Source organism: Emydura macquarii, unplaced genomic scaffold (assembly GCF_026122565.2).
Source record: "Emydura macquarii macquarii isolate MOO-44397 ecotype Brisbane River unplaced genomic scaffold, CSIRO-AGI_Emac_v2 contig_1451, whole genome shotgun sequence".
NCBI lineage: Eukaryota > Metazoa > Chordata > Testudines > Chelidae > Emydura > Emydura macquarii.
In genome coordinates, this window is record NW_027131588.1 from 19,776,690 (window position 1) to 19,793,750 (window position 17,061).

The 17,061-nt window shown below is 45.3% G+C and overlaps 1 protein-coding gene across 1 annotated transcript in view; it reads left to right on the forward strand.

The window, feature by feature from the left end:
* Positions 1-934: 934 nt before the first annotated feature.
* LOC137156453 (PH and SEC7 domain-containing protein 3-like) overlaps positions 935-17,061 on the forward strand; it is a 122,963-nt gene continuing 106,836 nt past the window's right edge. The window contains exons 1-2 of the mRNA XM_067553295.1: positions 935-1,072; positions 11,552-11,663. Coding sequence (XP_067409396.1) covers positions 1,052-1,072; positions 11,552-11,663 — 133 coding nt within the window. The 5' untranslated portion in view covers positions 935-1,051. The remainder of the gene's footprint in view (positions 1,073-11,551; positions 11,664-17,061) is intronic.

Here is a 17,061-nt window from a genome sequence, read left to right on the forward strand (position 1 = left end):
TGCCTTCTTGCACAGCAAAGGGTATAGTGCAGTTGCCTGCTTTTTCCTCAGGGGTTGTTGCTCTAGCCACTCCTGGAAGATTGTGCAGCTGGCTCTTAGCACAAACCCTGCAGGACACGCACGTAGCCACACACCTCTTGGCCCGGCTGCAAGGCGGACTGAGGGCACACAGGTTTAATACAGTGCCGCCAGGTGAGGACAGAGCAGCGTCCTACCACAGGGGTGCTCTAAATGCTTTGTCTGGGACCCCCTTTGAAAAAATTTCAGGCTGTGACGATCCCCCCCCCCAAAAAAGTGATGCCCTGCCCCCCTTACCCACGTGCACGGCGACTGACAGCTAACGACCCCCCGGTTTAAGAACCCCTGTCCCAGCACGTGAGAAGCCCGCCTCTGGGCGTCCAGGAAGGAGCCCTGGTCTTCAGTAGAGCAGACTGGCTGCAAACGGCGCGCGCCCACAGACCCGCTCTGCACCGCCGCATCCCTCCCTACCCCTGCCTGTTGCAACCCCCTCTCCCCGGCTGCAATGCAAGCCCCGCACGCCCCCGCTGGCGGGTCAGCCGCAGGCTCCTGGCGGGGGGCGGGCGGGCGGCTTGCGCTGCTCTCCTCCACCCCCTGCTGCACCTGCACGCAGCAGTGCCCGGCCGGCGGCCCCGCTTCTCCCTGCGCCTGTGATCCTGCCCGGCCGCGCTGAGCCCTGCAGGGGGTGTCCCAGGGTCCCAGCCCCGCGCGCGCCGCCAGCAGCGGAGCGGATTCGCTGGCTTCCCCCTCCAGCCCTTTCTTCGGGTCCCTTCGGCGCATGCGCGCGCGCGGGGAGGAGTGGGGGGGTGGACACGCCGCGCGCGTGCCCAGGAAAGGCTCAGTCCCGGACCGAGCGCGCGCGGCTCCCGGCGAAGTTCGGCGGCGCCAGCCCCCTGCGCGCGCCCGCCCGCCCGCCCGCCGTTGCCGGGCTCCGCTGAGGGAGGCGCCGCCGCCAGGGACCTTCCGCGGGCCGCGCCGAGGCCGCTGCCGCCGGCGGCTGACAAAGAAGCCGCCGCGGGGCTGGCGACGGGGGATGGCCGGAGGAGACGGCGGGGTAAGGCAGCGCCGCGCCGCGCCGCTCACCCGGTTGAGGGCTTCGCTCCCGGAGTGTGGACCGGGCGCCCGGAAGGCGCGGTAGCGATGGCAACTGACGGCCCGGCGTTGTACCGACCCACCCAGCCGGGTGCGGGGAGGGAGGGAGCCGGTACGGCGGGTTTAACCCCTCCCCCGCCGGTGTGTGTGTGTGTGGGGTGGGGAGGCACCGAAACGCGACCCCTCCCCCCCGGTCTCATGGGGAGCTGTAACGCCCGGCGCCCCTCCCCCCGGTCTCATGGGGAGCTGTAACGCCCGGCGCCCCTCCCCCCCGGTCTCATGGGGAGCTGTAACGCCCGGCGCCCCTCCCCCCTCCCGAGCGTGCCACTGGCTCCATCCGTCCCAACGGCTGCCGCGGCTCTGCTGCTCTCCGGGTTCGCAAACCCGCTGGGTGGGGGGTGCCCCCCGGCCCCGCCCCTCCTCCTCGTGCCCGCTGCAATGAGCGGGGGCTGCTCGGGGAGATCGGCGGGACGGGCTGCTGCAGGAGCGTGGCTGGGGAGCGGAGTTCCTGCCGGGCTCTGGGAAAGGGGGGTTGAGGAAATGAAGTTGACATTTGCAGGTGGTTTCTTCCGCGTGTCCTCGCTCTCTTTCTCGCTCTCTTTCTCTCGCCCTTTTGACGGTTGCAAACAGGCATCTCAGTTAAGTTGCACAGGAGGATGACAGCGTTTTAACGGGCAGGGATTGCCATCCTCTGGAGGGTTGCTGTCAGATGCAATGCTGGGAATGAAACAGAGTAACACACCAGAGACCCCGTCCTGTCCTTATTACCCAGGCAAAATTCCCTTTGGTTCCAGGGGTTTTTGATGAGACAAGGAAGTGGGATCAGGTGCACGGTAGCAGCCTGCCTTCGGCAGGTCAGTGTCTTGCCCTAAGGAAAGAAAACAAAAAGAAATCTTATTTTTCTTTGCTAATCTTGAGTTTAGCTAGCACTAGTCTAGAGGAGGGGTTAAAGTGTGCTAGACATTGAGACTTCTCTGACTCCCACTATGTCTTGTGCTGCTGGTGTCTCGTAAGGTGTCTTCATCTAATGCTCTGATAAGTCAGCAAGCAGTGTACTCTGCTGCAGTGACGGGTTTTATTTGTTCCTCATCCACACCTTTGCATTAAATCTGTTGCTGGGGGGAAGGCAGAGACTTGGACTGAATCAACAACTTGCTGCTCAGTGTCTCCTAGCCGGGAAAGGATGCATGTCGCTATAGTCCGTTAGCATAACCTCACAGGATGCCTGCTGGACAGGTGTGCTTTGTCTTAGATCAGTGTTTCTCAACCTTTTAAGTAGCAAGTACCCCCTAACATCTGAAAATTTTAATAAGTACCCCAACACTCCATTTTCCATTCCGAGAAACACAATCTTTTCCCCCTTTACTGCTGGATGACTGTATTTCTCGTACAGCAGGGGAGTTCTGAGTTCTGCAGCACTGTGTGGCTGTGGCAGATCACAAAACCCCCTGGTCAACACCAAAGGTCAACACCAGCCAATCACTATGGCCTGATGGCGGCTCAGGTGGTGTTCTCACACAGGTGGGAACTTGTGAGGTCTGAGCAGGCAGTAGAGGCCCACCAGAGTGGATAGCAGTGCTCCCCATGGCCGTCCCTGTGGGCCTGGGGCAAATCACACTGTGTGGGCCTCTCTTAACATTTTTATACTGGTAAAATCTGGGGCTGTCATAGTTGTCAATTTCACGGCTCAGCTAGAGCCATGAAATTGACAAATAAGCCTTTGGTAGAGTGTGGCCCCAGGATTGGGCAAGCCGCTGGGCTCTCCGCCTGGCTTTCTGGGCATCAAGCTTTGAGCCAGGAAGGGGGGCTGCCACCTGGGCAAGTTGCAGGCAGCTGCTGCCTGCCTACCAGCCCAGGGTGGGCGACTGCCACCTGCTGTGAGCTGGGGCGGAGGAGGCTTCCGTGCAGGCTGGGACCCGGGGATGTGGGCAGGTGACAGGTAGCTGCTGCCCATCTTCAAGCCAGGATGAAGGAGGCTGACTCTCGGCTAAGAGCCGGGGCACGGGTGGCAGCCACCCAGCTGCGAACCCAGTTCGGAGTGTGCAGGAGGTTATTGCCAGGCTCCCACCTGGGAGCTGGGACCGGGCGGGATGCGGGCGGCTGCCGCCCAGTTTCCCAAAAAGCCAGCCACTGCCACCCGGTGTCCCAAAAAACCAGCAGCTGCCACCCACCTTCCCAGGACTGGGGTGGCTGCCGTCCACCTCCCAACTAGGAGGTGAGACCGGGTGGGAAGTGGGTGGCTGCCGCCTGGCTTTCCCAGAAGTCGGTGGCTGCCACCTGCCTTCCTTCACTGGGTTTTTTGCCACGTACTCCCAGGGGTACCTGTACCACAGGTTGAGAAACTATGTCTTAGATAAAGCATGACTGAAATGGTGTGGGGGAGCAGCTGATAACTGGAATGTAATTGCTCTTGTAGTAATTTCAGCCACAGCCTAATGGTCCTTTATGTAAAGTGAATAATATTGGAATCCCTGTTTTATGAACTAAGTGGGGACTGAGGGTTTCATAAAATCAAAAAACCTCATAAAAGTGACCACCTCAGAATGACAGTAGGCATGGTGCATAAACTGCAGTATGATACATTGCATTGCTTTTTTTTTCTTCTTGTTCTTCAAACTACTGAAAAGCAATTTCCAATGCACTGAAGGCATCAGAATGTGCAGGGACATCAACTTGCTCTTCCTCAACATTACTTCTGTTATGTGACTTTTTTCACTGTCAGGGAAATATGGTGCATATAACTAGTTGTTCATAAAGTTGGCATTTATTAGATTAAGATTCTACTGCAACGAGTAGAGAAAAATGTAAAACAGTGTATTATCTAAGTTGTCATTCACAAACCTGTGCAAATCTCCTCTTTCTAAGCAGATAAGATGATTTTGATTACTTCAATCATTTGAGCTCTATTTGTTTAGGTAGAGTTGTGGAAAGAAACCACTTCCTTCTTGAAATGTTATTTCATCAGTTAGTGAAGCTATGGGGCAGATCCGTAGGTGTATTTCAGTGGAGCTGTGCAGTTTGCACCATCTGAGAGCCTGCCATAGCTCCACTGAAATAATCTATTAATGTACAACATTTGAGGATCTGGCTACATATAGGCAGTTGCACTTTGTGCGGGCTTCTTTCTTTCTGGCATCAGTTTGCCTTTTCATAGAGATTCAGAAGCTATGTCTCCTGTATTATTATTTTATATGGCCCAAATCCTTTCCCCTATGCTGTGCTTGAGGAAATGGGCTCTGTTAGGATTTCTAACCTATCACCATAGGGTTAAGAGGTTGGTGCTAGGTAGTCATGTGAAAATTCGGAAAGGCGGAATTGAAATCCTGTGGAGTGGCTTGCTACTGTAGCCAACAGCTCTGCAGTGACTGGGCCATCTCTGTGCATGTCAGATGGATTTGCATGAGAGGGCTTCAATTTCCAGTCTTGATATAGAAAAATGTTTGATAGGTTTGTGGGAATTGGCATCACACATAACTTCACTAACTGTAGTTCCCAGTTGTTCCATTTGCATGTGCACAAGCTAGGTTTTTACCAGGCACCTATCACTAATATCTGGGTGCCTGCAAATTAGAGACAATAGAGCAAGGAGCCCAGCAAGTAAACTAGATTTCTCTTTCCTTTCCGGGAGGTTGGTGGAGGAGGGAAGAGTGTAAGCTTTTCTTCTGTTGCTTTTGTGACTAAAAAAGTGGGTTTGCACCTAGCTCATTCCTACCATCTCTGGAAAGGAATGCCATACTTTTGGTTTAGTTGCTAGGAAAACAACTCTAGTGGAATAAGGATGTAATACGTGAGTAAGAGGCGCTTTCTTACATAGCATGGCCTTGTGCAATGTAGGATCTTCAAGACGAGTGTTGTCTTGATGAGAAGTGCAATGGAGTGATGTGCTCTTGGGTCGCTACTATTGTCTGGCTGGAGCTTTAAGGTCAATGTGCTTATTCCCAAGCACAGGGAGTTGCAGTGATCAGTCTGGAAGTCACAAAGGTATGACTCATCGTGGCCAAACCATGTTCTGATGGTGCAAGTTGCAGCTGCCTTTTCACCCACAGAAGGAAGACTCTTTGGCAGCCATGGCTGATAAAGTCATCTAGTGAGATCAGCACAGGTACTGTTTTATAGAGCTGGAAGCTTTTCCTCAGTCAAAGGGTATGGGACTGTAGAGCCGGTGATGGGTTTTAAGATGAGTGTGAGGGTGTGGAGTAGTGGGGATGGTGGGGTGCAAGTCAAGTTGATGATGGAGTTAAAGGACATTCCATATATAACTAACTACATGTTAGGACCCTGTCTGAAGGGGTGCCTGGAATGGCTCCCAGCTCTGGAGGTTATGTGCTGCTAGGTTGGTGAACTGAGGATCAGCGGGAGGTAATGGAATGGTATCTAACCGTCCTCCAAAAGTTCAAAAAACCCATCCCTTACTCTGAAAAGAGATTGCCAAGTTTAGAGTTGACACTGCCTCGCTAGTCTATCAGCAGCAGACTTATACAAGTTAAGGGTGAAGATATTATTTGTACTCTGTATTATTTGTAGCTAATATGCAGCTACAAAACAAAGTATCTAAATATATCTAAACAACATCTGATTAGAGGATTAAGTGGTCAGGCATGCATATCCGGTCCCTGGGACCTTGACCCAATTTCTCAGAAAAGTTACATTGATGAATCAGATATGTAAAAGAAAATCCAATCTGATCTTGTGGTGAACATGATTCTTTACTTCCTTTTTACTATCAAATGCATAGCTCAAGAGTTGGCTTATCTTCAAATAACAGCAGCTCATAAATGTGTCATTGAGGTAATAATTGTATCTCTCCACACTGAACAAATGCCAGGATTAATAGCAAGAGTCTTTTAAACTCAGGATATGGTTTTATTATAGTTAACAGGAAGAACCTTCAAGCTTCTATACTGAAATGACTATTTCTAAAACCACCCAGGACACTGCTGTGGAAACTCTTATTTAGGGTCACAAAATATGTTAGTTTCAGATCTATTTTCCATAAGCTGCTGTTGATTGGCATTGATTATGTTACCCTCCATGTTGCATGAGTTTGATGGTCTTTCACTGGCTGCTGTGAATCTGCGCTTCCCAAGCTACACAGTGGTCCCTGGGGAGTGAGGATTATCAGAGCCATGGAGGCAGGTGGACTTTAGCCAAACGGGACTGAACTACTGTGATCCTCTTCAAATACCACACCACTATTCCACTCCTGACCCCAATAACTCCTCCTGGGGTGCTGGCGACTCTCTCATATCTGAATGGTCTGTTGTGCACAGGGTTGTACTAGTCTCTATGACTCTCCCTTTGTTCCTAATGTGGGTAGTTCACATAGAATGAGCCCCAACTCTTCTGCTGCCTCCTGAGATGCTAGAGGTTGCTAAGGAGCAAGCTGTGTCCTGGGACATTACACTAGACCTTTGGAGTTCTCTGTCTGTCTGGAGTTCACTCGCTGGCCTCCGTCTCAGAAGAAAAGGAAGATGTCCAAAAAGGATGAAAAATACCTTCACCCTTATGGGAGAAGCTGCCTTCTTGAGGGGAAGACTTCCTCACCAGGCCCAGATTAACACATAGGCAGCGTATGCACATACTGAGGGCTTGGTTTGTGGGAGAAGGCAGGCCGAACTTGACCATTGATGCAGCACCTGTGCTCCATGTTACAATGCCACTCACTCAAATTTGGCCTTGCCGCTTTGTGATGGAAGGGCAGCAGTGGCGTGGCCAGTGCTGCTTCTCCACTCTGTTGCTGTAGGGCCAGCTTCTGCACTAGCACCTGAACCAGATGACTAGCCGGAGCTTTGCCACCCCAGGTACTGGATGGGGAGCTGCACTCATGCCTGCACAGGGAAGCTGGCCAGGAGAGGAACAGCAGAGAGCCCTGGGGCATGGACAATAGGGGGTTAGTAGGGCTGTGTCCGAGAAATGGGAGACAGTCGCTGACTGACCTGGAGCCAAGGGGATGAGCTAAACAACAGCTGTGTATGTGTGCTTAGGGCTGAGTGACAGGCTGGTTCTTTTCCTTACCCTTGGATAGCTCTCCATGTGAATCTGGCTCTAATAGTGGCAGTGGGATTTTTGAGTCTGATTTAAATTGGGTGGATTAAATCACCAAGAGAAAATAATTGATTTAAATCAAGTTTCCCACTGATACTTCTTCACAATTCTTAAACAATTGTGCAAATCTGATCACCAAAACATGTTAATTTACAACTCAGTACAGCATTTTACAACATCTAGGAAGGTATACTTGTGTAATTTTTTAGATAACTTGATTTTTATTAATTTAGGAAATAGTACATAATACTCATTACCTGTGTCAAGCTGCAGATGCAGCAGCAGTACATTAGGAATGGTAAGAACTAAATCACACATACAAACACAATAACACTTATATTTATTAAACTAAATCTTAAATTTTACATAAATGTTTAACATTTGCAATTTCAGCAGTCTCCTGAGTTGCTGGCTGACAGCTGTCCTTAAATTCTTTTTATTTTTTTTAATTTTCAAATTTTTTAAACTCTAACAGACAAGTCATCACAACACTAAATGTACGCTGTCCTTAAAACTTCTACAGCTAGCTCTGATTTTCCCCACTCCTGCTGTCATTTTTATTCATAGACTGAAACAGAAATACGAGTGTTCCTGCTTTTTCAACTCCGTCAATTTCTTAGCTTTGAATGAATAATATCAAACGATGAAAACATTCTCTCTGTGCTGGCTACTGCTGTGAAAAGTTGGCTTAGCAACTGAAGAAACTCTGTTTCAGGGTGCCTGGCTAATGATTTCCACCAATTCAAGGGAGTGACTCTGTTCAAAATATCATCAGTAAACATGTACTGTTTAAATGGTTCCGCTCCAGCCCTGAAATTTATTATGACTGGCATAACTGAGGAGTGATTTTGAGATGCCCAAAAGTTAGAAGTTAGGCATCTACCTTTATATCTGGGGTCGAGAATGTTAGCAAGAAAATGAGGTGGAGTTAGTGCTTGATCCATTCGCTTCTTTATTGCCTGCAGTTTAACTTTCTGGTGAGGCATTTCTTTCTTCAGTGTCTCTTGAAGTGCCTTCCAAATTTCGACAGCATCAGCAATGCAGCAACAATTTATCTGAAGTTTGTTTAAGTCTATGGATATAGGCTTCAGTATACTGAGCATATCCTCCACATCTCTCTTTAATCCAATGTTAGATACTTTGGATGAGATACTTCCATCTATTTTATCATGGTTTTCTTCACAAAGTTTTATGAGAATAGGCCAGTTCTTAACAAATTGTTCAAAACTATCAACCACAGAATTCCATTGAACATTTTGAGGGAGAATTAGTTTGGATCCTCCTGCTGTCTTCAGTGAAGGTGAAGCAAAATGGTTGTTACGGAAGTATTTTGCGACTTCAACAACATTTTCTTTTATTCCTGGAGAAGATGTATTTAAGTCTTTGGCTAAAAGATGCATTAAAGTGTTGGGGAATATAGGAAGTTGAGTGTGTACTGAATAATGTCTTCCCTTTTTCTTTCCAGTCCACTCCACTGTTCCTTTCTACTCTGCCTCCGTCCTTTATCTCTTTAAGACAGTGTCTTAACTAACTCCTCTGCCTTGGTTGGCCCAGCTTCACCACCACATAAGCAGAGAAGAACAACAATCCTGTCCAGCCTGTGTCTTCCTTTGCACATGTGACTTTAGACTCCTGAGAAACAGAAACCGAAAGCCCAGAACTTTCAAGAAGCAAGAGCTGGTAGTTAGGCTGGAGAGACTAGAGCCGTTAATTCATTTTTATGAGACTAAGTGTAGGTTTAGCATGTTTGTGATGAGATTTAATTGTAACTGTTATTTTTTAAACAAGAGAGAAATGTAGTATTTTATTGATGATTTTTAAAAATATCAAAAAAATCCCATTTAAATAAAAAAATGCGATTTAAAAAAAAAAAATCATTGATTTTTATCCGCCGTGGATTTAAACAAGACCAGTATTACAGTCAAACATGCCTCTCCAGAAATCATTACGCCACAGAAGGGACACTAACTGTCTAGTGTTCATAACTCGGCATCAATCTGGTTAATGTCCTTTTGAAGATGATTTCACACTGGTGGCTTTCATTGTGAATCCTATACCAGTGTGTTCTGGCCCAGGTGATCAAATGTGGGGCTGTAAGTTTATGGGCAGGTGTCTATGTAAGTGGCCTGATTTCTCAAAAATGCACACCCAGGAGCTTCCATTGTGGGACCTGATGAGGGCTTGGCAGTCTTGGATATCAGGTCATTCACTTAGATACCTAAATGCTGAATCTGTGATTAAATAAAATAAATACATCTGGGTCTTAGACACCTTAAAGGCCTTTGTGTCTTTTAAAAATCTTCTGCTCTGTCATTAAGGATAAACCATCCAGGTAAGCCATATACAGATGCACTGCATTGGAATATCACTAAGGATTAACATTAAGGGTCTAATGAAGCTTTAGTGGGGATTCTTTGCATTGGAGTGAATGTTAAAGAATATGAACTGCATGACCAAATGTCTAGGGAACTTTTATGTGAAAATACACTGAGACATTAAAAAAAAGTAGCAAATTACATTACTTTATGCAGCCCTCAAGCTGCTAAATGAGAATAGCAGGTCTATATGACATGGGAGAGAGCCACATGTGCTATATGCTTTCAAATAGCTTTATGTGTTTAGCAAGCCCAAGCATGACGTGCTGCAGAAATGGAGTTAGTGATTCAGTCGGTAGGACCTCCCTGCCACAGGGCTAAGAGCTTAATATGATTTAAAGAGTGTCATAACTTGCTTATGTGGCAAGTTTCTTTCTAACCTCCAGCTGAGGGAGTTGGCTTATGCCCTGAAGTATCAGGGTTTATATCACTTTCAAACTTGTATTTATTTTTTAATCCTTACTAATGTAGCTCGGAATGTTTCCTGTAAATGTCCAGGCCTCTTCTGAATGCTGCTAAGCTCTTGGCTTCTGAGATCTTGTGACTTCAATGGGCTTTGGATCAGCCTCCAGAGTTAGTGGTAAAATTGGGAACAGAAAGCAGGAATCTTAACTCTCAGGATTGTGCTCGATGTAGCAGTTCCAGATGGGCCCTTCATTGAATCAGAGTCAGTCTTCAGAGACAGACTTAATGGCAGCTGCCACCTCATGATGTTAAAGTTGCACTGCTTCTGGCCAAGTTAGGCTTCTAAGGGCCTGAACCTCATTTTCATGAAAGCCAGAGTAGTATAAAAGAGGTCTTAAAGTCAGGATATATTACAGTGTAAATGAGAATTGTGGCCCAAGTCTATACTTAGGCACCTGAGTAAGTGGCCACGTTGTTTTCAAGAATGTTGAGCATTCAACAGCTCCCATTGACTTGAATGGGAGTTGCTTGATGTTTAGCATGTTTGGAAATCAGGTTGTTTTTTTTAGGTATCTGAAGGAGAAATTTAGTCTAATTTTAGGCACCCATTTTTCTAAATCTTAACCTCTGAATTAAAATGACAGGAATTTCTGGCTCTTGTTGGGTGATGCCTAGGGTGTTGTGAACTGGAACAAGAATTTCTTTCCTGGCATTATGGCAAGGTGTATTAAAAAAATCTGCAAAATCAGTTTGCTGGCATGAAAGCAGAATTCAGTGGATCATTTAAAGGATACTGTAAAGGATCTGGCTGCAGAGTGGAAGCACTATCACACAAGGGTGCCTGGGTCTGAAACTCTTCAATTCATCTACTGAACGTGTCTTGGCTCCTGCTAAAAGCTGATTAATGTCTCTGTCATGTGCAATGAATCTTTATATCCACAGTTTGATATTGATCCTGTCTGGGTGGGATCCCATCTAATTCTATAGGATAGTGAAGAGGGAGTATGCTGGTTTAAAGACTTTGACTTTCATCACTTATTGACCTACTGGCACTTGTTGTTCATGCACAATCACACATCACAGAAAAAACTCAGTGCCCAACATCTACTACAAAGAAATATCACCGAGTAGAGAAGCTACCGTTTTTTCAATGTTGCTGAATTCATCTTGAAAAACTTGATTTAGGAGAATAGTAATTTTTAAAGAAGATTTTAATGTTGGGTGCCTTTCAGTATTTATTCCTACAGTAATTTGGGGCCCAGTTTTCAAACCTGGGTGACTAAATCTAGATGCATAGGCCAAGGCCCTTTGAAAATGGTTACTGACTTTGTTGAGCACCCACCCTCTGTCAACTAAGCCCCTTTAAGGTGCTGCAAGTTGGTGGCCTGAAATCACTAGGCACCCCTGAAAATCTTGGTTGTAAGATTTGGAGACGGACTTTTCAAAAGTGCTTAGTGTCAGCCCAACTCTGCTCCCATTGATTTCAATGGTGGTGGAGTTAGTTCAGTGCTAGGTGATTTTGAAAATCCCCAGGCTGATGACATGCTGAATGAGTCAGTATTAACATTCCACATTTTAAGTGAAAGACTAACTCTATTTTTGTTTTGACTCTACAGGCAGAAGCATTTGTTTGGGTTAATGATGCATTGGCTCATTCCCAGAGTGTTGCCAAGGCCAAATATGAATTTCTGTTTGGTGGATCAGAAAAAGAGAAACCTTCAGAAACAGGTAAGTGCTTTTTCTACCACTTGAAGGTCATACAGAGCCTGATTCTCAGTTACACTAAAGCAACCTACCAGTGCACTGCTGTAAAGAGGCCTTAAAGTGCATGTTAACATAATTTGCAGTGTAAAGGAACCTTGCTCGAAATGAGAATTGGACCCATTCTCTGCGCTGATGTGACTGCAATTCTGTAGTATGTAGCACTGCCCTCCTCTCTATTTAAATGGAGACATTGCCACATGACTGCAGAAAGTTGTGTGCCAGACACATTCAGTATTTCTCCAGGAGTCTGTATAGTAAGTCTTGCAGCTCCTAATTCTTCCAGCTGCACAATCTGAGTCATTTTAGCCACACTTTCTAGCACTGTATGAATCAAATCATTGCCAATTCTTTTTATATTCACTGCATGTGCACTTAGTGTTTCTGGATGATTGTATATCTGTAGCTACAGTTACCTGATATTTATTTTAGATATTCTAGGCAACACTCTAACTAAACTTTTTTCTTGGAAAAACTCCATTCACCATTTTATTTTCTGTATGCAGCAGCAAGAAGTAATATCTAGGGGTCAGCCCATTTTTTCCTCCTCTTTGGTAATAAGGACATTCATCTTCTCCCCCCAGCTAGTCCTTGGCCATACACACTAAAGAACTGCAATGGGAGATGCCCATTTCTCTCAGTTCTTATTTTGATTATTACAAATCCTTGCCTTTGTTTCAGGAGTGAGAGGCAGTCTAGTCTGAGGAGATGCTGCTCCTTGCATCTTGGTAAGTTAAATCTTCCAAATCATGGGCTATCTTTAGGATGCCATTTTTTAGTTAAAAGGAGGATTCTCTTAAACTGTGCAAGAATCTGTTCAGAAGCAGATGTTGAAGTGGGCAGAAAAACTAAATGAACAGTATTAAAGTCCTGATGATGAGGAATTTCTCCAAGGATCTTGCTGAGTTTTATCTTGTGTTTAGGAAATACAACAAGCCTAATTTTTAACTGTTTATTTAGGAAATGTAAACAACTTTACAAATCACCAAACATGTACCAAAGTACAACATGATTCATAATGAGCTCATCTCTTATTTAGAGAATCTTTAGGCAGCAATACAGTCGTAATGCATGTTCACTGTTTCTGGGGACATCTTAAAACTGAGAATTCTGTCTTCACTCACTAACAAACCAATGCAAGTCGTCATATGTACTAACATTCAAAGAAATTTGTCAAATGCAATGGCTTTTTGGGCAAATATATTGAATAAATAGTTGCTAACTACCTAAGTATGTATTTGTCTTCTGTCTGTTTGGCTGTGTATGTACCTGATGTATTCACTCTTCCTTAACATCAACAACTTCCAGTATTTCTCAGAGCCATTCCTCACCCCCTGCGAACTCCAGTACCGGTGAGAAATTACTAATAGTCTAGCGGCTACTAATGAATGAAAGATTTGTTCTTGGTAATCCTTTTAAGGGATACCTAGTGGAAGTGGTTTAAAGGATTATGTGGTAATAAATGTCAAACAGTTGTAATACTTGCACCTAATACTATTTAGTAATTGAACATGTCTATGATATAGGCACTTCCCCCCGTAATTACATCAACATCTTTCCCCACCCTGTGTGTATGTCTGTAGTTTAACCTTTCAGGTTTAAGGTAACATTTAAACAGTATCTCAAAGAAACTCTTAGTACAAATTGGGGTTGGCAGTTCCCACCTCAGTCCAAAACCAAAAGCACACTCCTATGGAAGACTGTATATCCAAATGTGTTCCCTCTTATATCATACATGGACACATTCTTCTTAGCAAAGTTGCTAGCAAAAGCCAAGTATAAACTAGTTACCTCTTTGTTTCCTTTTAGTTCAGAAGCCATCTTTCCTGTTCAATTTCACTTCCTTTCTTATAAATCAAATTCTCTATAAATATTGCAAGATCACACTCTCTGACCTGAAGCTACTGGTACTATGGAAAAGTGGACAAACTGTGTCAAGAAAAGATGCCATTAAACGATTGGCTAATTTCATGTACTCCATGTGTCTCCCAATCTTTATCCTGGGAGAAAAATGGACCAGAGTTCTCCTTACTTAAAGTGGGGGTCACTGATGGAAAATAACTTTATCTTTAGCTCTCTCACAGTCTCAAATGCAGCCTTGCCAAAGCATGGGTATGAATTTATAGAGACACTGATCAACAGGGGAGGCTGCATTTGTCTGGCATTTCTGTTTAACCAAGTACCACTTTTGGGGTCAGCTGGAAAGAGGTGATGTGCCTGGAAGACCCTCCCCTCTACCATTTTGAAAGTATTTTAAAATTGGCAGGACAAACTTACATGCCGTTTTCTCAGTTTTTGAAAACTTGGACATGCCAGATTAGTATGAAATTACACACAGGCAAGGGCTAATACACTAGGAGAGGGAGAAAAAAAAGCAGATGTTATTAAACTAAATGAAGACAGCTTCTTAGCCATATGCTGTTAATGACTTTCAGAAACAAAGCCAAAGTTGTCTTGGGATGGGTATTCCGTTCATTTGTCTTCTGCTTGTCTTGTTAAAATGTGGGAAAATGTTTGAAATGCTACATGACTCAATCACTTTGGTACCCAATTCCAGGTAGTGTCTTCCAGGAACTTCACGGAGAACATGTGGAGTCTCCCAATCACTCCTTAAGTTTGTTTTTTGTTGGTTAGTAGAAAAGCAGCTCCTTATTCCTGAGCCAATCAGAAAAAGGATGTTTGCCCTGAAAGGCTGGGGGAGGCAGGGGAGTGGGGAGGGGAGGGGAGGAGAGCTGATTAGCTGTGAGAAGAGGCAGTGTTTGTCCAAAAGTTTCTCTAAACAGAATTAGCCATTTTGTTAAAGTGACAGTCAGTGGAATAAGCATCAGCATGTTTTTCCACAACTGTGAAAATGGGCACTAGGTGAAGGCCAGAAGGATAAAGCAGTTTGTATGCAAATTTACAACAAACAAATTTACAACAAACAAATTTACAACCATCACAGTAATTACTGCAGTGCTGATGTCCACACTACCCTCCTTCTGTTGGTGGTGCATGTCCTCACGAGAAAGCAGTTTGAGGGGCTGAGAGGCAGCGCTCTCCACTCTGCGCAGCTCCCAGTCAGGAGCCAAGCTTCCCCCCCCCAGCTGCCCTGGTCAGCTGCCATGCTCCTGGCAGGGAGCAGGGAGCTGGAACCCCAAGGAGCAGCAGGACTTCAAGTGGGGAGCCCAAATCAGGAGCCTGCCTGGGGAGCCCAGAGCTGGCTTTCTTGTCAATTTCACGGTTCCAGCAGAGTCCTGAAATTGACAAGACAGCCATTAGCTGCTATAGATTACCATTGCCCTAACTACACTGACATAAGCCCTACGCCTCTCGTGGAGGTGGAGTTACTATGTTGGTGTAGTAGGGCACGTATGTTGGCGAGAGCAAGGCTTTAGTGTAGACACTAACATAGTTAGCTCAGCATAAACTGCCTTATGTCGACCTAACTCTAGTGTAGACCAAGCTTAATTCTGGTCACAGGGCTCTTTCCTAGAGGCTTTAAAAACACGATTTGAAAAAAACTTCACCAGAGCTCCACACCTGCCAAGGCTATCCCCTCCCAAAAGCCCCCACGTATTTCCCAGACCAGGGACCTGTCTGGGAAATAAGGGGTAAGTGGACAGGCACTCTGTAAAAAGCAGAAAGAAGGTCACCCCCACAGGGTCCCTAACAGCAACAAGGCTTGTGGGAGAGGGGTAAACTATCAGTATCCCACAGCGCACAGCTCTGCTAAGGCAATCTCACTTGTCCTCATGCAGCCTTGCTCTTTTCCTTACCTAAATCCCAGGCTTTCAGCTTCCAAGAAAACTTGTCAAAAACAAAACTAAACTGGACTATACAAGACATTTCCTGAGTCTAGTCACTAATTGAAAAGTCACTTATTGACATAGATTTGGACATTTAAGTATGTAAGTATTTACGGAAATCAGATAGTGATCTGTTAAATACTCTTCTCTCTTATATTTAGGCACATCAGATTAACATCTTTTTTCCCCTTCGTAGTTTTAATGTATTTTTTTAAATAAAATTTAAAAAGAAAAAATCCAGTTAACTCCATGTTAAGGTAGAAGGTACATCTCAGCAACTTGAGGGTTAAAAAAAAATCCCTACAAAATGTAAAAAAAAAATAGAAAGCCAAGGAATTCATAATTACTATTAAGTTGGAAAAGAAACCAGAATGATAGTATGGAAATACAGCTAGGTCACCTGAACAACCTTTATTCTGACCCTGGATTGATTCTTTGAGGGCACTATCATTGACAGCCTTATCCCTAGTGAGCAGTCTGATCTCAGTCACCAAACATCTTAAAATGCTTTCCTCTTAACTGTATGGTTATGCAAATTCTGGCCACCTTTATAGCCACAGGAAAAGGCTTGCGTTACAAGTTTCTGATGAGCCAGCTCACAGTTCGAGGGGCCGTCATTCTTTGAGCTACATTAAGATGCCACATGCTACCAATTATACAAAAATTGGAGCCTCTATTTCTACATCTACAAACTTCCTGAGCCTTGATCATGGCAATAAGAGCGCTTACTATGTCAGCCTGTGCTCGTGTCATGGGACCAAGCACCGTTCAATGACTGCTGTTTGTACAAGTCCCATCCTTTCTGTAGCTCGAGACTGTCAATTGGTGACAAAAGATTCTGGTCACCTCATGTAAAGAAAATATCAGAACACTTTCCTCACACACTTAACTAAGCACGGTGCTTGTCTCACTAATCCTTTTGCCTCCCTCTACCCTCTTCCTCTACCCCACTTGCCTCACTTCCCTTCTCCGCATCATTTCCTCTTTCCTTACCTCCAGCCTCCATTCCTCTCAAAAGCTTTACCTATCCTTCCAGTGTGCCATCCCTACCTTGCATCAGGTAATGTTTCCCTCAACCTTTGTCCTCCCTATATCCTTTCCTTATCACCAAATTCCCTGACATCTTGTCCCTTAGATTCCATATACTCCCTCACCTACATTCCTACCCCATCTTCCCTTCCCCTACCTTTCTCCTTTTTCTCGCTGGAGTGCCCCTCCATCTAAAAACCCAATCAGCCATGACCTCTTCATCTCTTGCTCTTTCCACTCCCAGGCAATTCTGGAAATCTGGATTTCCTTGTCTGAAGTTTCCCTCTGCAGCTGTGGGTGAGCCCCAAAACTTCTTTTTCTAAGAGGCCAAAGCAGAGATTGTTCTTTATGTATAAGTGGTTAATTGAAATGGACAGAAAACATTGGGAAAAATGTATGGAATGTGGCATTAGGTTTACAAACCTGCCCAAATTAAATGGGAGCATTCCTGGGATTCAAATGCAAAAGTTTTAAAATGGTGAAATTCAAGCCGCCATCTGTAAATTCATAACTTTGTCAGATGTGTTTGAACCCACAGGTTGTGAATA